This window comes from Protopterus annectens, chromosome 3.part1 (assembly GCF_019279795.1).
Source record: "Protopterus annectens isolate FY-2018-M chromosome 3.part1, PAN1.0, whole genome shotgun sequence".
Classification (NCBI taxonomy): Eukaryota; Metazoa; Chordata; order Ceratodontiformes; family Protopteridae; genus Protopterus; species Protopterus annectens.
Genome location: NC_056732.1, coordinates 1,068,111,192 through 1,068,134,052, shown reverse-complemented (window position 1 = coordinate 1,068,134,052; position 22,861 = coordinate 1,068,111,192). Strand labels below are relative to the sequence as shown.

General features: G+C 39.2%; 1 protein-coding gene across 1 annotated transcript in view; it reads left to right on the top strand.

Annotated features, from left to right (window-relative positions):
* LOC122797751 (solute carrier family 22 member 13-like) overlaps window positions 1-22,861 on the top strand; it is an 843,707-nt gene that overhangs the window by 180,237 nt on the left and 640,609 nt on the right. Inside the window, exon 3 of the mRNA XM_044066275.1 lies at window positions 2,016-2,170. Within this exon, the coding sequence (XP_043922210.1) occupies window positions 2,016-2,170 (155 nt within the window). The remainder of the gene's footprint in view (window positions 1-2,015; window positions 2,171-22,861) is intronic.

Sequence of the window (22,861 nt, the reverse complement as noted above, 5' to 3'; positions counted from 1 at the left end):
TAAAGTTATATTTTTGTTGACTTTGTTGTGTTAACAGTCTTGCTAGACCTGTATGACATTTTCTGTAAGCATGTTTGTGCCCTCAGCATTAGTTTTAGCAGGTTAGCCTAATGTATGTTGTTGAAAATTTGATGGTTTGTAATTTGTTATGGGTCTTGTGTTGTTGGCTGTGTGTACTTTGGTTTAAGTATTAAATTGTGACTCTCTGACTATAAAGACTAGTCTGTGGGACTCTGTAAACTGTAAAATGCTATTCATTATTATTGTAACACTGTGTATACAATTTTAATACACTCGTATTCATGTGCAGTAAGCATGTATTCCTCACACCCAAGTACTGTGTGATTAACTCTGAGAATGAGAACTGATAAACTATACTTATGTAAAAGTAACTCAGTAGTAACTAGTTACTTTAGTTTCTAACTAGTAATTGTAATATGTTACTTTTTTAGAAAAGTAATAAGTAATAATATATTACTTTCACTTAAAAGTAACTAGTAATAGTAACTTATTACTTTTATAAGTAACTAGCGCAACACTGATTGTGTTACAACATGTATCCATGTTAATTAGTTGAACTCTCCCAGGTATTAAATGTACTTTGATGTGACAGAGCATAGACTCTACTATGCTATGCATTCTTCTCTTATTATGGGTTATCCCTCTTAACATTAGCCATGCTGGTTAGTTGCATTATAGAGTATATAGTATGCCCTGTTGTATGCCTTTAGCTTCACCTATCCCCTTTTTCTCACTGCAGTATCTTTGCAGGACATACAGCCTGTTTTGATATATGCCCTGCATTGCAGGCGCAGCTCTTCCCCTGAGGATTACCTGTATATTGGGGTGCTCAGGATGCCATTCATTTCAGTGTGCATCACAATGTGTGTTTATTGATAAAGTCATGATTGGGTTTATAAATGTCATTTCACTCTTAAGTACAAGAAAGCATCCTCTGTCCTGTGTGTAATATGTAGTATAGAAGGTGTACGAATCTGGCTATCCATGGCTAGCATTTTGTCTGACATTTTAATAAAACTCCACATGAAAGTGAGAACTGGTGTTAGAACACACACACGCACACACACACACACACACACACACACACACACACACACACACACACACACATATGTGTATATATATATGTATATATATATATATATATATATATATATGTGTGTGTGTGTGTGTGTGTGTGTGTGTGTGTGTGTGTGTATGAAAAAACTTTTAAATTTCAAGAAAATGAACTAATATTTATTTTTATTTTTGGTAGTCATTCTAGGCCCACTATTTTAGAGAAGTGATTTTTATGAGCACCCTAGGTAAGTAGAAAAATGAAATAATTTGTTTTGCATTGTCCTATATAATGTAAGAATGAAAACTTGAGGAATTTAGCCTGTGTTACTGTAACTCAGAATTTTAGTTGTTAGTGCCAACTCCATGAGAAATAATAGTCCTAGAAAAATGGTATTAAGGTAAATTCTGTTGGAGGTGGAATTTCAAGAGAAATGTGAAATTTGTTTTGCTTTACTAAAAGGGTGAACAGATTGTTAAAAACCATTTCAACACAGGTAAAGCAAAACAAATATTTATGACTCTATGTACAACTGGTATTACATGAGCAACACCTTGATTTTAACAAGGTGAAGTGTAGGGAGACAAAATGAGTGGTGTACAGTATGATCAAACTGGACTGATCATAAACAAAAAAATTCTGGGAATGAGTCTACTTCTTTGTTTTACACTCAGCAACAGCAACAAAATATTTTTAAATGTAGTAGCTAATTCATCTATTTTGTTATACTGACTAACTCATTTTATAGACTGTACAGAATGCCTGTTTTTGCTTTGTTTCTGGACTGAGTTCCTTCTGTACCTTTGAAATAACTTTGTCCTCTTCACCAAAGAAAACAATAGTGTATTGTGCAGACACTGATTTCACTATTATACCGTTTTCCTAAAATATGAATTCCAGATGTGCATCTTTATTAATTTAATTCTCTTTTTTTTAGATTTGGTCGCCGTCCTTTGGTTCTGCTGTCAGTATTTCTGAATGTGGCTTTTGGTGTTGGAATGGCATTTTCACCAAATGTCTATGTACTCACTGCCTTGAAGTTTGGTATTGGAACAACTGTCTCTGGGATCTTGATAAACACATATGCATTAGGTAAAGTATTTGCAGCCCTCCATTTTCCTAGGTATTATCTCTAGTTGTATAGTATCAATAATGGAGTCTGAAAAGGCATCATGGTCACATATCTGGCAACACTAGTTACTATATCCAAAGTTAGCACATATAAAGTGCATTTGTATAAGTAAAACGTTTACAGTTTATATTTTGCTATGTCACTGTCTGGTGTACCAACACATTTTTTGTAACTGTCCTAACCATCTTAACTTCCTAAAGATAAAATGAAAATCCATGTTGTCTGTGTCCTACACTTATATTTTTACTGGATATAGGACTAGATCCATAAGTTCATAAGTTCATAGGTGTATACCAGGCTAACAAACACTAGAGTCCTTATAAACCTAGCCATGCAACCCAAATGTGACTGACAAATTTGATTTATATAGGTGGTGACTTACTGAATGCCTCTGTCAGTCAGAGACATAGGTGCCAGACCAGGGGTGAATTTTCAGTTACCCATCCATTGGTCCAAGTTGCATGTAAAAAGGGATGGTGAGGAACTCTGATTCTCATAGATGAGGAGACTGTTCCCAAATAATGGGAATTCTCTGAGACATATCTGTCTCTCCAACATGCCCTATTTATTTCACAATCAAAATGTAGGTCTTTTAATATAGTAGTTCTGATGCTCTTTGTTTTGTGGATGTTCGAAGAATTATCAAAACAGGGTCCAGGGATGCCTTGTAAGCCAGGCAAAGATCACTCCTCAAAAGTCTGTATGATACTGAGTAAAGAGACAGGGCTTTGAGGCTATCAGTACATGACATTGTGTTTACTCCCTGTATTGTTTTTGTGAGGAATCTTTGTGGACATTCCAGTTGCTGCATGTATCTGGTCAGGTACATATTGAAGATGGCATTATACTCTACGATGGATCTGATGAGAGCTGAGTACAGTGGTACGATGACCTCTCTGGGCCTAGATACCATGCCCTTGCTTATAAAGGTGAGCAAAAAGGGTTTTCTTACTACCTTGGACACATGCTGGTTGAAGGCTAAGTTACTGTCTACATGAGTTCTCAGATTCCTGACTAGTGAATCAACTTTTATGGGTGTTTTATTGATGAAATAGTTACCTGGGGTGACAGACTTCCCAAAAGATGCTGTAATGTATTTGTTGGTTTTGAGTTTTAAGCCATGGCTTTGGCACCAAGTGTTGGTTTGTATTAGCCCTTCCTGAAAGGTGTTTTAATCTTGGGGGATTCAATGATTGCTCTCACTTTGCAATCATCTGGGAACATGGTCAGCAAAAGGCCTTTGACATTGGCTTTGACATCCAAGAATTAAATGCCAAAGAGGAATAGGCACAGCACAGAGCCCTGGGGGTACTCCACTGATGACAGACCTCTCTGTGGAGGTGGCCTCACCAATTCTAACTTTCTTGGTCCTATCAGTGAAGATAGCTATCCAGCATGTCATAAAGGGGGTTTATATGTAGTTCCATAGTAGGGTATTGTATCAAATACTTTAGCCAGATCTCGGTAGGCAGTATGCACTGTTTTTCCCTCATTCATTGCCTTAGTGACCTTTTCAAAGAAGTCCACCAGATTCAGTAGGCATGACCTTCCTTTGACAAAGCCAAACTGGGATGGATCCAGTGTCTGGAGGTGTCCTATGTCCTTGTTGATAATTTCTATGATAATTCTTTCCTTGGCTTTGCAAATAAGACTATTCAGACTAATGGGGCTGTATTTTCCAGGATCTATTGAATGCCTTCCATTACCAAGGTATGACAGTTACAATCCTCCATTCACATGGCACAAAGTCCATTTTAAGACTATAGTTAAATAATGACGACTCCAGGGGTCCTGAAAAGCACATTTTAGACTATCAGGAGGCATCCTGGGATGTTATTGGGGCCCACTGCGGCCATGTTCTTGGCTTTAGTGAGTGCAGCAAGTACATGCTCCCTTGTTATAGCTGGAGAGGTTATGTTTGAGGGGATGGCTGCTGGTGAGTGGAGAGTAAATCTGTAACTGAACTGTCTTCTAACATGTTTGCTATATTGACAAGCTCAGTGAATGTGACACCATTAACCACCAGTTCAGCACATTGCTGTGTGCTGTCCTTGCAGTTTCTGACATAGCTGTAGAAGGCCTTATGCTTATCTTTCACCTAGGAGGCTATCTTAACCTCAAAGCTGGCTTTGCTTGAACTAATTAGGCCTCTTTCTTGCTTTTTTACTTTGATGAGAGAGTTTCTATTTTTATGGGATTTACCCTTCCTTATTTTTGCCATATTTTTTTTCTTTTGTTTTACATCCTGTTTAATTTGTGATGGCACCACCGTGGTGTGTTTCTAGTGCTAATCCTGGGATTATTTCTGGTAGGTCCAGCAGCCTCTATGTAGTCAGTGACATGGTTTACAGAGCTTTAGAGAGAAATTTAGCATAGGCTGCTGTGTTCTCTGGGTTTGGAGGGGCACTGAATTTTGACAAACTATCACTTAATAAAAGGTAATTTGCCTTGGAATAGTTCCTAACTGTTACTGGTTTTAATGGGATTATGGAGTTGATTTTAATTTCAAAGGAGACAGCTTTATGGTTGGCCCTTGCCAAGGAGGATTGACATTTGTAGGGTGCAGCGTTCTCCCATATTTGTAAGCACAAGGTCCAGTATTTTAGAGCCTGTAGTGGGTATATTTATTATTTGGTCATGGGTGTTTGTATTTACTCAGTGCAGACATCTCTGTGTCTGTAGATTTGAGGCTGTGTAGAATTCCCAGTCTGTAGAGGGGTAATTAAAGTCTCCCAAGAATTGGTTGTTAGGTTGGATGGTAAGTGTGTCTGGTAGGTCCATGTATGCATCGTGAACTTCTTGGGACATGGAAGTAGACCTATAGCTGGCTAGGATATAATATGTGATTTCGTCTGTGGTGATCTGCACAGGGAAGAACTCCAGCACGTCATCCTGTTTGACCACCCTAGAGGTATGTTTGCTACTTATGTATTTTGAGACAACTCCTTATTTAGCCCTTTTCTCTGCAGCTACTGATCTAAAAGTGTGGCACTGAAACATTGCACTGCCAGAGTACTGTCTGCCAAATTAAACCATGTCTTGGTAACTGCACAGATGTCTATATTCTTGAATGTGAGGAGGGCTTGGAGGCAGTTTAGTTTTTTGTTTATTCTTCTGTAACTGAGCAGTAACACCTTGAGATTCATTTGAGTTGATTTTGCTATATTGGTAGGTTTGTCAATTTAGCATTGCCTAAAAAAGGCACTATGAGGGTATATAAAGTTTTAGCCAGTATTTGAAAGCCTAGAGGGGAGAGGTGCAGACCATCATTGGCAAACCAACATGGTCTGTTACTCATGTCCTCGCACGTAGACAAACATTGGATCATGCTATGTCAAGAATCTAAGTGGCAATGCTCAAATCTGCTCTGAGCTACAATAGAATGGCATTAAATATACCGATCCCAAGGATATTGCTAATATCCCGGCAAATCGATTTAGTGCCACCTTCCCCCCTCTAACCCCCAAAAGGGCCCATCTCAATACTGAAAGATTGCCAAATTCTGGTAATAATGGCCACACAGGTAAAAAACACACTCTCCACAGCTAAGAATACAGCATCCATGGGACCAGACAACATCCCGGGCTGTGTACTACATGAACTACAAAATGAACTGGCACCTCACTTAAGTGTCATGTTTAATCATAGCCTCACCTCAGGCTTCATGCCCACCGAGTGACACACAGCTACAGTTATCCCACTCCACAAGGGGGATCCACCTTGGATCCTGGGAACTACCGCCCCATCAGTCTGACAAGCCTGATCTGCAAGGCCATGGAATGTATTATCATGAAACTTATAAACAAAGACATTGGCAACCTTCAAACACTGGAACCCACCCAGTTTGTCTCCTGAACCTGATTGACTTTTTAGAATCAGTCCCCAGAGCTGTGGACGAGGATAAGGCTGTCCACACAGCCTATCTGGACCTCGCCAAGGCCTTTGACACCATCCACCTCTCTGGAATCATAGGTAAACTTACTAAGCTGGGCATTAATCCCTACATCTCTTGATGGGTTGCCAACTGGCTTACTGACAGAACTCAGACTGTAAAAGTAGCAGCTGACTCTAAATCCAGCTCCAGACACGTGACAAATGGAGTACCTCAGAGTTCAGTCCCAAAACCACACTTGTTTGGCATCTACTTCTCTGAAGTACAGGCCACCAGTAAGGGACCCTGGCTAACAAAGTTCGCAGATGACTGCAAACTGGGAGCCATTATTGAATCCCCAAATGATGCGGATATTATACAAAAGGGCCTTACAGAAACAAATGCTTGGTGCCAGAGACATGGGCTCAAGCTCAATGCCAAGAAATGTATAGTTATCCCCTTTGGGAAAAAACATGTACCCGTGAATTACCACATAGGTGGCAGTACATTAAACACCAAAAGTGTGATAAGAGACTTAGGGACACAGGTGGACAGTGGTCTCACCTTCGATAAACACATTGCCACAACAGTCAGGAAATCCTCCTATGTGGCACACCTCATCACTAAGGGCTTTTCATCCAGAAAAAAGGAAGTCATTGTCCCACTGTACTCATCCCTTATTAGACCCATTATAGAATACAACATCCCATTTGGTATGTACCTCTCAAGACATCTGCAACAACTGGAAAGGCCACATAAATACCTCACTAAAAGAATCACAGGCCTAAAGCAGATGCCTTATGCTGACTGTCTAAAAAACTCCAGCTATACTCTGTGGCATATTGTCTACTCAGAGGTGATCTCTGCTTAACATACAAGGCCATGTGAAACCCAGAGCTGTTGGACATGCTACACTTAAAGAAATCCCAATCCCTCAGAGCCACACGCTCCAGGGATCTAATCCTTGTCATCACAATGAACAAAATATGCTGGAGGGATAGGTTCCTTACCCAGAGACTTCCCAGACTCTGGAATAGACTGCCCATACATGTCAAGAAGAGTGCCTCTTTGGCCCTCTTCAAAAGGAACCTTGATGATTGGATGGGAGATAGGAAATTCACCCTGGGGAGCACGTCAGTCACCCTGCTAGACAGGGGTCCAGGGAAGTAAATATTGTGGGAAGAAATAGCCAGGGAATTGTTATGGCTAGGCTTGTAAAGGCCCTAGAGCTGATAGCCTAGTACCACCCTATCAACCTATGAACCTATGAACCTTAGACTGACATCACAAAGACTGCAAGTTGTTGAAATCAATCATTTTTGCTCATATTGTGGCATCGCTGTTGGTAATGGTAATATGTTGCTCAGTGCTAGGCTCATACCAGCCTAAAACACAAATCTGAAAGCTCCATAATGTCTCTCTTCAAATAGTACAGGGAGGTACATCTCAGGTCATTTACACCTACGTGGACTATGATGGACTCATACTGGTACCGGTGGCATAATGACTTGAATGAATGCACGATTTGGTGGATTCTGGCTGCAGATAAGCAAGTAACAGTTATTTTCTTCTCATTCAGCTTGTTTAGAAGGACAGTGGTGTAGTGGTTAGTGTTGTTACCTCACAGCAAAAGGTTTTCTGGTTTGATTCTCAACTAGGGTGCTTTGTGTGCAGTGTCTGCATGTCTTCCCTGTGTTTGTGTGCGTTTCCTCCAGGTGCTCCAAAGACATGCATCTGGAGCTTTTCTCCCTGGGCCTCCTCTGAAAATGAGTCCTGTCCCTGTCAGACTTTCCCAGTAAAAAAATATAAAATAAATATATCACTGTATCTTACAATGAGAGCCTTGGGAAGTGTATTTGCTTTCCTTAGTCAACAGACTGACCTGTTTTATAGAAGCAGTATGATATTTCAGTATATGTGAGTCCCAGGACTAAATGTTTACATGGTAGAAGCATTTTATCCTAGCATATGTGAGCCCTAGAAATAACTGGTTTGCATAATAGCAGTATGTTCAAGTACATGTGAGTCCAAAGACTGGCTCATTTATATGGTAACAGTATGTTTTTCTTTCAAGTGACAGTCACAGGACTGACATGTTTGCATGGTAACAACATCATAGTATCATAGGTTACTAAGCTAATGGCCCTGGGGCCCTTACAAGTCTAGTCAAGAGTTTATCCCCCAAAAATAAACCTCACTCAGCACTTGTCTATGAGGGACACAGGTGGAACCCCTGAGACAAGGCTGCACTTGAAGAAGGTCAGCGAGGTACTCAGATGTGTGTGGGAAATTTATTCCAGAGACAAGGCAGCATCTAGGAGACAAGTTTGTCACTCCAGCAGGTTTTGTTGATATCACATATTAGATTTAGTTCATTCGAGCAGGCAATGCTCAAGGAGTTAGACTTATGAATATGGAGCATCTCTAGTAGGGCAGGGTCCAAGATTGCCTTGTAGACAAGACACAGATCACTTCTGAGCAATCTGCATGATATTGAGTAGAGTGAGAGAGATTTGAGCTTGTCCACCTAGGACAAGTGGAGGCCATGGATTCTCTTTTTGAGATATTTTGGTGGCCTTTCCAGTTGGTGCAGGTGTTTGGAGAGGTACATACCAAATGGAGCGTTATACTCAATTATTGACCAAACCAGAAGCCGAAAAGCTAGTGAAAACCGTTTATTGGAACACCAGCAACAGAAACAAAAAGGTTTAGCACTTTCATCCATCAGGACATCATCAAAACAATGAACCAGCCCATTCAATCAGTATAAATAGTAATTAAAACCACGACAAGTCTATAAGCTCATTAATTAAACAAATTAAAACTGTGAACAGTTTATTCTAAGATAAAAAAAAAAAACTATTTGAATTAAAAATACTAAACATTCAAACACAATCACATTAACATTCTAAACTTTAAGAAATAAAGTGAAATGGAGCAAGTGTCATTAAGTCCTGGCTCCACTAGGGAATTTAGCTTGAGCTGCCATTTCAATTCCCTCACAAGTAAATGCTCTTCCACAATTCTACCCCTATCATCCCTCAAGCTGTTCTATGACAAAATACCCAAATTTGTGTCCAGGGTTTTTTGGATATGTCTGAACAAAGCATTCATGTCTTTTTTATTTTTAATATCTCTTTCATGTTCGTATATTCTTTCTCTCACCCCGTCTAATAGTTTTGCCTATGTAATAGGCAGAACAATCCAAACAGCAGGCAGCATAAATAACCCATTTGGTGTTACAATTATATTTCTCCTTAATGAGAACCTTAAACCCATTAAGAAAAAACTGACAGCCTACTAATATATGAGGACAAGTTCTAGAACATCCACACTTGGACATACCTCGGGTGCCAGATGAAATACAGTCCCTACCATGTGTTCTCTCCAATAACTGTTTGAAACAAAGGTCCTTCCTATAAACCACAATTGGTTTATCACCTAATAATCTACACAATTGGGGGTTCGCAGATATTAGTAGCCAATTATTTCTCACTGTTTGTACAGTTTCATGACTATCCAAAGAATAGGTACAAATAAAGGACTTGTTGTACTTATTTCCATCATCACACACCTGAATTTCACTTGTGGTAGCATCAGAGCCCACACCCAAGTTCCCAGTGACTCTATCTTGAACTCCCCTATTATTATGATATAACAAAGGGAGATAAAATCCACTTTTCCTCTTACTTGCCACTTCATCAAATGTAGGTTTTAAAAATTCCATGGGATTCCCCTGCTTAGTAAATATTTCCAAAGGAATCCAACATTCATCCTCAAAAATCTTATCCTCAGAAATCATTCTGGCAAGTCTAACCAGCTGGCCTTTTACCACTGATTTTTTTCTGGCAATGAGGATGGTGGCTTTCAAAACGTAAATAGCTATTAGAAAAGTTGCTTTTACGAAAAATGTTAGATACTAGACACTTCTTTCTCAAATCCTTAGTAATAGTCACGTCCAAATAAGAAATATTTAAATCACTATAACCATGAACAAATCTTAAAAATGACATTGTGAAATTAATGTATTGGAAAAAGCTGGTAAGTCTTTCTTCACTATCTTTCCAGATGATAAAAATATCGTCCAGAAAGCGAGTGTAAAAGGCAAATCCAGAGCAAAAAGGGGAATTAAACACAAAATGTTTTTCCCAAAAGCTCATAACTAGATTTGCAAAACTGGGGGCACACACTGCCCCCATTGCTACACCCTTGACTTATCTAAACAGTTGTCCCTCAAAGAACAAAAAAGTGTTTAACAAGACCAATTCCATCAGGACACTGATAGTGGTAATACGATCTTGGGACAAAATACCTGTCTCTGCCAAAATATCCTTGAACCATCTAAGCCCAGTGTCATGTGGGATGACAGAGTATAGGTCATAAATGTCAATAGTAACCAAAATCTAATCAGCCTGAAAAGGTACATTCCCTATATTCTTTAAAAAATCCCATGAGTCTTTGCAAATCTGAGAAATAGACCCGACAGAAGCTTTTAACCAATGGTCTATAAACTTGGAAAAGTAATAGGTCTTACACCGGTTACCATCCACAATAGGTCTGTGGGGAGGGGGGTTTGTATATCCTTATGGATTTTAGGAATCCCAAATATGCCTGCTATCATGGGTCATTTATTATGCAAGAAATCATACTCATCTAAATCAATCTGCCATTGAAACAACATGTCTAATAGCTGAACATCAGTTCTAGCGTAGGCCACATTAAATTCATTTCTAGAGATTTCTTGATAATTATCAGTTAACAATAATGCATTCATCCTATTGTTATAATCAATTAGGTCCATGATAACCACCTCTCCACCCTTATCAGGTTTCATGATACACAAAGATTTGTCATACATAAATTCAGACGACTGTTTTTCAGTTTCACTCAAGTTAAAATAATTCTTCCCTGGTTTTTGGATAATATTCCTAAATTCATTACTACACACTTGTTCATACGTCAAGAGAACCCCATGTAGTGGGAGATTGAATTTACTAGATCTTTTTAAAACATTACTTGAACCAACATTATTAACGTTAGTACCATTTGCATTAAAAAAACACAGCCATATTAAGCTTGTGAACAAAAAGTTTCAAATCAATTAAAGTCTGATCAATTTTAGTCCTGCTGGCAGGAATAAATCCATACCCTTTTGCCAGTAAATCGGCATGCTCAACAGTAAATTCTTTATCAGAAAGGTTAAAAATGGTAAAGTCTTTATTTGAGTTCAGTATCTGTTTTGTGATGTTAATGCCATCTGTAATGGCTAAGCTGCTCTCAGTCAGCTCTACCGTTTCCATCTTGAGCCATTCCTCTTGAACCCTGCCTTGGGTCTCGCCCCTTGTTGATGGTAAAAATCCTCAGAGTACCCAGCATTGTTAGAAAACAAAAAATTCACCCTTTGAGCCTGAATTCGTTCAGACCGCCTCAGTTCAACAGTTCTTCTTTCCCCTTGCACTTCTCTAGAGGCATGATTTTCATTAGGGAAACCATCCTAGGTCTCCATAGGTTGAGAGAAAAGCTTGTCAGTGGGTTTGTCTCTAGGCTCAATAGGATCGGGGTAGGCCCACCCACTGGCATATGCCTCATCATCCTGTTGAAGATTTTTCTTTTTTCTTTGAAAATTTTTACTGCATTCAGTGTCAGTTTTGTTAAATATCTCATTATAGTTATGTTTATACTGGAAAAATAACATGTCAGAAGTGATACTGGCGTCAAGATTGTCCAACTGATTGGACAAAACCTCAATCCACTGGTCATTAAAATTAATTAACTGCTCTATCAGTTCACATCCTGCTCTGTCAAAGATCCCAATACGTACTTTATGAAAATCAGAGCCTTTAGTTACACCATTAGGGAATCTCCAGAAAAGTAGGCCCTTTGGGACCCACCTGCTTCCCAAACACTCACATAGATACACATTGTCTAACTGCAGTCTCTTAAATTGGCTCATTTTATTTTCAAAGACATGCAGTTGTTGTTGCAAAGAGCTCAAACCATTAGCTGTATCAACTTTGTGGAGAAACCCCACTTTTAATACCACATTTATTAGCCTTCCAAGCTTGAAAGCTAAATTCAGTATTGCCATTAAATGGAACAGTCAAAACATTACCATTCGTAGCATTTGGTGTTGCTTGAGTAAGTGGAAGCCCCAAACTGTCAGCATTCTCTTCAGAACTGCTGGAACTCACTGTAGGCTGAAGATTAGAACTTGTACTCCCTATATTACCATTCGGTACACTGAGTTGTTGATTGAGCTGGATAAGTAGATTAGTAAGATTTCCAATGAACATTTATTTGTTAGGGGATTGAAATGACAGCTCAAGCTAAATTCCCTAGTGGAGCCAGGACTTAATGACACTTGCTCCATTTCACCTATTTTATTTCTTAAAAGTTTAGAATGTTAATGTGATTGTATTTGAACATTTAGTATTTTTAATTCAAATAGTTTTTATCTTAGAATGAACTGTTCACAGTTTTTATTTGTTTAATTAATGAGCTTAGAGTCATGTGATAGTTTTAATTACTATTTAAACGGATTGAAATGGGCTGGTTCATTGCTCTGATGATGTCTTGATGGATGAAAGCACTAAACCTTTTTGTTTCTGTTGCTGGTGTTCCAATAAACGGTTTTCACTGTTTTTTTGGCTTCTGGTTTGGTTACTAGTCTGTGAGGTGAGAAATACTCAATTATTGGCCTAATGAGGGAGGAGTAAAGAGAGGTAATAACTTCCTTTTGTCTGGATGCAATCCCTTTATGTATGAGATGAACCAAGTAAAAGCCTTTTCTGACCACTGCCGCTACATGATGGTCGAATGTGAGATTGTTGTCAACCAGGTCTCTCACCACAGGTTGTGTGCTTAGGGTTTGCCATTGATGTGGTAATTAGAAGGGTCGTGTTTTTGCCGAATGGTATGATAATACATTATTTGCACTTAACTTAAGGCCGTGACTTGTCATTTGTTGCTGTGAGATCCTCTTGCGGTGTGTTAACATCATTGGAGGAGTCAATGACAGCACCCAACTTACAGTCATACACAAACGTGATCAGCCACAGGCACAGGCCTTTTGTCTTTGCCCGGACCTCTGAGAAGCAGATGCCAAACAGTAGGGGTCCCAGGACAGATCCCTGGGGAACACCACTAGTGACAGGTCTGCTGTCAGAGGTGGAGGCACCTATTTTGACCCTGTGGGTCAGGTCCTATTGGTGAGCCAGTTTGCCATCCAGCTGATGTGATAGGGATTTCGATGATGCCTGAGTGGGGGATTGTGTCAAAGGCTTTGGGCAAGTCAAGGTAAGTTGTATGTAATTACTTTCTCTCATCCAGGGCTTTGGTGACAGTCTCAAAGATGTCAACCAGGTTCAACAGGCAAGATCTGCCCTTGACAAATCTGAACTGGGTGGGGTCAAGTGCTTGCAGATTGCCTATGTCCTTGTTTATGAGATCCATAATAATAAGCTCCATGGCTTTACAGATCAGACTTGTCAAGCTAATGGGGCAATAGTTACCAGGGTCAGTAGTGGCATCACCTTTGTGCAAGGAGATGACAATGGCAGTTCTACACTTTGCTGGAAAGAAGCCTGTACTTAGGTTGTGGTTGAATAGAGTGCTCAGTGGCGAAAATAGTTCTTGCTGGAGATGGTGCAGAATACAGCCTGGGATACTCTTAGTTCACATGGAAACTGTTTTCTTTGCCTTGGATAGGGCCTTTAATACTTAATCTACAGAGATGTGGGGTGCTGGACAAGTATCGGGGATGTCGAAATGGGCCTTTGGGGGGCATGGAGGAAGTTAGCACTGAACCTATCTGCTAACAAGTTGGCTAAGTCAACAGGATCAGTGTAAGTGGAACCGTTAAGTACTAATTCTGAACAAGCCTGGACTTTGCCATAGAGGTTCCTGATGTAACTGAAGGCTTTGTGGTTTCCCTTTGTTTGGAAGTCTAGTTTCCATTCATAATTGGCTTTGGAAGTTTTCACTAGTGATCTAATGTGCATGTTGAGGCTAAGGAGGGAGTTTTTCTAATATGGAATTTGTTCCTTTTTACCCTTGGACAACAGTTTCTTCCTTTTGTTGTAAAGTCTGTTGATAGAGGATGTCCACCAGACAGGTTTGTGTTTCTTGAGGAGCAGGCTTTAGTTCTGTTGGATATGGCTGAGTCCATGCATTTGTATGCTGCATTGGCGTACTGTTCAGCATAGTTGTCTGCGTCCTCCGAGGTGGGCTCTTGGTATAAAGCTACTGATACTCTCCCTTAGGAGGTTGTAGTCAGCTTTTGAGAAGTTTTTTAGCCTGGTTATGGCTGGGGAGGGAGGGGGTTGGGTGCAATAGAAACTTTGAATGAGACAGACCAATGATCTGATCTTAACAGGGAAGAACATACTATAGGAGTTGTGCAGTCGTTGCAACAAGTTATTTCAATGCATGTCGGTACAAGAGGTGTTGCATTTGTATGGTAGCAGTATGCTATTTTAGCATATACAAATCCTAGGATTGACTCATTTACATGGTAGCAGTATTTTATTACACTATATACCAGTCCTGCGGATGACACCTTTGCATGGTTACATTATGTTTTTCTAGGAGCAATTGAACGCTCTTCAGGGTCATTTGCATATATCCCATAAGACACTTTTAAAGAAAGTTTAAGGTATTATAAAGTGAAGATCATGGTTTATCTGGAGTTTTTTTTGCTAACTTTTGGCATTTTTGGCTTTTCTGTGTGACCTTCCCCTTTGTTTTAATTATTCTTGCATATCTAAGCTCAAGGCTGACACATTTGCATGATAGCACTATGCCATTTTAGCATAGTCTAGCAGAAGGGGCACATTATATGTTCATAAGGATGTTACTAGGCATTCCGTCGATGAGACCATTAAAGGACCTGGCAAAAAATTCTAAATTGCACCAAAGCAATTAATCTGGTTAAGTGATTTGCTCAAGGTAACACAGATGGCAAATGAGGGCTGAGAGAATCAAACCCTAGACCAGTGGAAGTAGCTCATTAACAGTTCACAGCCTTAATCCTATTTGCCAACTGCCAGACATCTGTCAGAGAAAAAAGAGCCTGATAATGCAGTGTTATTGTAAGAACAATCATTTCTGCTGTATAATGATTTTAGTCTGATTGGTAAACCAGGAGTGGGATGGGGAGGGGAACCATGGTCAGAATGGAGCCATTTTGTGTTTGTTTCTGTTATGCTCGCATGAGTCACACTATGCTTTGAATTTATACCACTGATAAATTTCTTACCAGCTCTTGTTGCAGTATCATATTGCTGGCCAAGTAGGTTTTTCTTTCGATTATGCTTTATCTTTCTCTCACTTGTGTGAACCAACTGTGTGTCCAAAGGCAGATGTGCTGGCATACTGTCTCACCTCCACAATGACACATCCAGTGTCCCCTGCCTATTCCACTTTAGGGCAACACCCTTTTGCATATCCCCAGCCTTTGCCAGGGATCGGCCATGTGTCACCCTCCCAATGGATGGCAATGCCTATTCTTCCTGGTCAGTGTCACAGAAGTCCAGAGCCGCTAATTGAACCCAGGTCACCTGAGCCATAGTCAGGCCTTTATCCCTCTATGCCATGATGCTGGCTTGGCCATTTTAATACATTGCTGGCTTCCTTTATGAAAGCAATCTTACTTCTACCTGAAGAAATGTGTGTTTCTGTTACAGGTAGAAACATGCAGAATGACTATCTAGTTGACCATCTGACTTAGAAACTACTAATGGGAAAAATATTTTGAGTAGTGGAAAATATTGTTATGAGGTCCAGGTAAAGGACTACGCAGATTGTCACTGTCAGTTCAATAATAAAAAGGAAGTTTTATTTGTGTATGCTGTAAGGAGGGTTAGAAGTTGAGAACAGAGATTCATATATAGCCAGAGCTACTAGATTTGGAAGTAAAAGAGTACTAGCAACACTCTTACATTCACATAAAGAAAGGACAATGATGTATGAGCAATAGTAAGAAAGGAGTGGAAGGTTAATAACAAAAGCAAGGAAAATGCAATGAAATGAGAAATGAGCCAGCGATTTAGGTATGTAGGGCAATGTGATAAAACAGTTAAACAGTGTAGCCTCCATACTTCTCAGCTGTCTAAATTTTCACAGAATGTTTCAAATTTTTGCCTAATATTTTTGGTCTGTTTCTCATAAAATTGTGATTTTCATGCAAATAATTGAGGAATGAAGTTAGAAAATAATGACAGACATTTAAGTTTCAGTCTTCATACCCTTCTGAAAATTAATGTTAATGCAAAACCTGTTATTCTATCAACTTTCTATGTTTCTGAGAGCAATATTTAGAAATTGGCCATATTTGTGGCTCTTTGTCTCCTATTATTTATGGCCTTCTCCAGATTTCTTGATCTTGGAGGTTGAAAGGTATGGTACTCGCTCATATCTAGCAAGCAAGGGCACCCTCAGGCAGGTGCAAGGGGGTGCACGTGCACCCCTCCTGGAACAGGCTGACTGGGAGATTAATTTTCTTTTAACTACATAAAAAATGCTTGGCATTCTTCTTTAAGAAGAGTCCCATGACTTGCTGGTCTGATCGCACCACATCTGTGGATGCAGACGTTCTATTCTTCCTGTCCACGCAATCTGAAATGCTTCTTCACATGGACGATTACACCATCTCAAGTAAGGGAGCTTCTTCAAAGGAATTTAGTAGTATGCTTAGGCTGGTGGACATTTACATTTGCTTCAATAGCTTATGGTATGTGTGTGTGTGTACCATTTGCTTCAATTACTTATGGGGGGGTGTTTCTTCAGTTGCTTATTACGATTACATTTGCTTTGCTTCAGTTTCATATAGGGGTGTTGCTTCAATTGCTTATTACAATTACATTTGTTTCAACTGCTTGTGTGTGTATTAAGATTACATTTGCTTTGTTTCAGTTGCTCAGGGGGGTGTTGCTTCAATTGCTTATTATGATTACATTTGCTTCAATTGCTTATGGTATGTGTGTGTGTGCTAGTGTAAGAAGTAGGTAGATTTGTGTGTGTTTGTAAGAAGGAGATAGACGTGTGTGTGTGTGTGTGTGTGTGTGTGTGTGTGTGTGTGTGTGTGTGTGTGTGTGTGTGTGTGTGTTTGTGTGTAAGTAAGACAGGGGTAGGAGTGTGTGTAAGGGGGGTCATACCTCACAATTATCCAGATTTGTGCCTCATATTTTCAGTTTGTTTCTCATAAAATTGTTCTTTTTTTTCTGGCAAATCATTGAGGACTAAAGTCAGAAAGTAATGGCAGATTTCGCTTTCATGTTGGTACATGAACAAACGAGTTCTTGTGTGTTCTGTTTAAGCAGCTATATTCTATACAAACACATCACTATAGAGGCTTATTGATTATGAATTGAGTAACTTATATACAAACTATCTACTGCAATCATATATGCTCACTCTCTGGCTGCTTCTACAAAATGGCACTAGGGATTGCACGTGTCTGGAATTTATACATGCATGCACAGCCTTGCATGCTTCTTAAAGACACAGCATACACACATTACACTATGATCTACATCCTCCCTCTTTGAGAAATAGATCATGCAGTTTGTCATGCGATTATTTAGCATGCAGAAATCACAGATAATCTATAGACATGCATTATATAATACTAAGTACACACACACACACACACACACACATATATATATATATATATATATATATATATATATATATATATATATATATATATATAAAATCAAGTCCATGTTACTATATATTTCACACTAGGCTTAGGAACTCGTCCATATCATGTGACATAAAATTGGGAATTAGATTTAGCAACTGGGACAGTCTCTGCAAAATGGTTGACCTGTGGAATGTTTGAATCACTTTCTAGAACAGAATTAGACTTTTGAGCACATTCTGGTCTGGAAACAATGTCTGACTCATTCTCTGATTTAGAGTTTGCATCACAGATACAATGTTGTGATTGCAATGATGATGATTCCGGTACAGGAAGAAGATGTCTGTGATTCCTCCTAGACTTCACATCCTCGGAGATTACCAGATAGTATCTTGGCTTGGCACAGATGCCTGTAATCTGTCCTATTCAGTCAAAAACTTTTTTTGTTGTCTGAATTCATACCATCTTTCTTTCCCTCAACAAATGAAGTAATCTGCTCAATCTGTCATAACTAGATTTCTGGATATTACGCTTCTTAAACAATTGAGCCTTGATGGTTTTACTGTTCTTAGATTTAGGCTGCAACAATCTTGATAAAATAGTTCTAGTTTGTCTGGAAAGTAGTCATGTGAGCCAAGAATATCATCACAAGGTATGTTTCTGAGATTAACTAAATTCAAGAATACATCAGTATTGTCACACTTTGACTTTTCAAGTAACTGCTTTGCACTCTGTACTGCTCATTCAGCTAGACCATTGGATTGAGGATTTTCAGGACTACTAGTGACATGTACAAAGTCCCATTTTTTTTGCAAATTTCTGAAACAACTCGCTGGTAAATTGAGTGCTGTTGTCCGAGTAACGTTTGTGTGGACTATCATGAACTGAGAAATGATGTTTCAACTTAGTAATGACAACTGTTGAGGTTAAGTTTGGTAGCAGATCAATCTCAAACCAGTTTGAATAAGTGTCTACCAAAACCAAGTAGTGTTGATTGTTCCACTCAAAGATATCAGGTGTTACAGTAGACCAAGGTAGTTTAGGTATTGGATTTAGCTGAAGTGGTTCTCTTTGCAAATGTGCTCTGGTATTATTACATACTGAACAAGAAGAAAGAACTCTATGAATGCCTTTTGATAATGAAGGTCAAAATACTAATTCTCTTGCCCTTCTCTTAGTGGATAATAAACCTGGGTGATCATGATGCAGAATCTGGATATATTCTTGCTGTAAGGAAGCAGGAACAACAATTTTCCATCAACTATTCATCTCTGTAAGGAAAATATGATTGCACTTCAGGTGATACACTAGATTGGTTTGACGGCCATCCGACATGGATGTAGTGATTAAACTTTTGTGAAATTGGATCAGTCGTAGTATGATCTCTCAACACATCAAGTCTAGTGGTAGAAAAAATATGCACTGACATTACATCAAAGTCAAAAGTTTCAGCATTTACCTGTTCTCTTGTACTTCTAGGTGACCTGGATAAGGTATCAGCCAAACAGAGCAATTTTGAAATTGCATTTTTGCAATTTGACCATCAACCTTTGTAATCTTGCTGGAGTAGAATGCATAGGTTTCTTTAGAATGGTAACAAGAGGTTGATGATCTGTTTCAATCTGGATAGCTTGACCATAAATATAACCATGAAGCTTGGAACATGCAAAAACTATCACCAAAAGCTCTTTCTCAATTTGAGGATAATGCATCTCAGTTTGAGTAAGTGTCCTAGATGCATAGGCTACTGATCTGCCCTCTTGAAGAATAACTGCCCCTAGGCTACTGGTCTACCCTCTTGAAGAATAACTGCCGCAAGACCAAATTTTGAAGCATCACAGGAAAGAACAACTTGTTTATTCACATCATAGTATCTTAACATGGGGCGGGGGCAATTTTCTGCTTAAGGTCATCAAATGCCTTCTGATGATGCTCCAATCATGACCATACAACATTTGTGCATGTTAGCTCTCTCAAAGGTGCTGTCAGCTCACTGAAATCTGGTATAAATTTGCCTAAATATTTGACAATGCCCAGAAAATGATGTAAACCATGCACATTGTCTGGTGCTGACTGTGATGCCCTTGCACTGGCCCAGTAATCAAGGAGCCTCAATCCTCACCACTAGCACCAGTGAGGGATGTACACATTGGGAGGATGACAAGTACACACACAGTAAAGTGCAATTTCCCTTATGAGCACAATGAGACCACAATCAGTCTGGGGCTGGTTTCTCCCTCTTTCTCCAAATCCCCGATAAGACTCCCCACTGACACAGCTATAGAGTCGAGATCTCAGCTGAGTGATCAAGCCAAGACCTACAGCACCCTCTCTGTCCAACCAGTGCTTTGTGTCCCTGTCCAAGTAGCTGACACACACACACTGTGAGATTTGATTTATACACACACACACACACACACACACACACACACACACACACACACACACACACACACACACACACACACACGCGTCGCACACACACACACACACACACACACACACACACACACACACACACACACACACACACACACACACACACACACACCTGGGGAAGGCTGGCACTGGTTTATAAGCTATGCCTCCTTCTGCCCAGACTATAAGGTAGTTATCACTGCCACCAACCACTACTTATCAGCTACTTTAAAGGCCCTTACAAAGGGTGACCAATCCTACTGTGTAATGCTACTATTACCCAAATGGTAAGTATGACCAAGACTAGGGCTATTTTAGAGTGGCCTGTACAGTATCACCAAATACATATGCAAGTAATCTGAGAGCTTAAATATGTCTCCAAATATCAGTCACAAAGATAGGTTTAAATATATTTAATAATAAATAATAAAAGAACAAGACAATTCTCAATCAGCACAGTAACTACCGAGTTCAGAATCACAGGAAATATTTTAAAACAACATTGCAGGATAGTGTCAAATAAATACAGAAAATATCTAAACTAATCTTTATTCTATTCCTGTCTATATCTAAAAGAAAGTAGTTTCCTCTAGTTACTTACTATTAGCAAGGCAAATGCAGACGATGATGAAAAGATGTTTCTACATCCAAGACAAGATACAAAATGCACAGTCTTTCTCTGAAACAGTTCTTAAATTACTATCAAACATTACTGCTGGGTCAACTTGGATGTCATCACGCTTTGTCACCTGACTTCAGTTCCCAGACTAACAGATACCAACAGAATTTTATCATCTCTGTGTGAAATGTACATGTCTCTTAGATGTGCAACTACTAGGAAGCAATGAAACACTTTACATTTTAAACCCAGTAATTAAAATTACTTTCAAGACAACAGAAAAAACTTCTAGTTCTAGACATTGTGTCTGCTTGCTGCATTGAAACTGAGAGATGACACAATCATGAAACATTTTGATTCCAACTTATTTTCTAGAAGTTTTGCAAGTTAACACTGTATATTCTAGTTTCTACTATTAAAACATACATTTGCACAGGTATAGAGTTTATATACATTTCTGTTCTTTTCCAGTAGGGTAAACTGTAGTTACATTCTTGAAGCTCAGTACATAACATACAGTTCTGTATAAATCATAGTGATATTTACAAATTACATAGAATTATTTACAAAATTCCAGCTAGCTGGGCTGGGAGCATCACACTGACATTTCTAGAATAGCTGTTTGGTTGGGTCAGGTCTTAAGCCTGTACTTATAAACAAATGACCTGTGTATGTAACTTCTGGAAATTTGAATTTGCACTTCAGAGGATTGAGCTTCAAGTTAACTTCACGTGCTCTGTATATAACTTTCTTGATGTTTCTGTCATGTTCTGCTTCGCCTTTGCCTCCAACTAATAGATCGTCTACTGTTATGGCACAAGGATATCCTGAAAAAATTTGTGCCATTGCATGCTGAAAGACTTCACTTGCAGATTTATTCCAAATGGCATCCTTAGGAATCTGTATTTGCCAAATGGAGTACCAAAATAGTTCAAAATGAGGATTTGCAATCAAGCATCAGTTGCCAAAATGAACTCTTTGCATCCAAAACAGAAAATACAGTGGCATTCATTATTAGAGCTGCGACTTCTTCAGTTGTACCCATTGGATGATATGGTCTTTTTAATGCTTTGTTCAAATCTCTGGGATCAATGCATATTATTATTTCGTCTGAGCCTTTCTTGTGAGTGGCTACCATGGATGACACCCATTCAGTTGGTTCTGTGAATGGAAAAATCACACCTTGCTGCACCATCTTATTCAACTGAGCTTTAACTTTATTTTGCATTGCTATTTGAACTCTTCTTGCTGGTCTGACTACTGGAGTGATCTCTGGATCCAACTTCATAGAATACACAACTGGAAGTTTGCCCAATTTGTCATCGAAAACATCAGCACACTCTGAGAAAATGGCTTTGTAAAAACTGGAACTTGGAATTGCACTCACATGGTGAACGTCTTTAGCAAAAGAAAGCAGATTCATTCTCAAACTATCTAGTAAAGATTGCACTGGTTGTTGGACTACGTAGAATAATAGGTTGTAACAGTTCTCAGCCAAATAACATGAAAGTATTACTGAACCTTCAGTCTGAATTTCTTCACCTCCATATGCAACAAGTCTCTCACTGCTGGTTACATTGAGTTGTTCATCAGTTCTTTCTTTTGCAAATGTGTCCACTGATATAACATTACACTTTTGATCCAGTGTCTACTTTGAGCTCTGTGGATTTTCTATTGATCTGAACCATACAAAACACTTCACTCCTTGTTAATAAGTTTACTGCATCAATTCTTTCTCCAAGTACTGATACACCATCCACATAGAAAGCTGACTGTTTTGGCTCTACTTGATCAACTTGCTTTTTTGTGTGACCTTTCTTTACAATTGAGTGAGGCCTACTTGATTTGCAAAACTTTTGGAAATGGTTCCATTTTTTTACACTTATGGCATTGCTGACCATATGCTAAACACCTCTCTCTTTTAGACTCATGATTTCCACCACAGTTGCGACAGTTAACAATAAAGCCAGATTTGGGTTTTGCTGACTCACGTTTGTGTTGCACTGAGCTCACGGTGGAGCTTGCACTTTTTCTGGAACTTTCTGGAAAACTTTGTACCTTCTTTGGAAACCCTGTCACTGCTCCTTGCTTAGACCTGC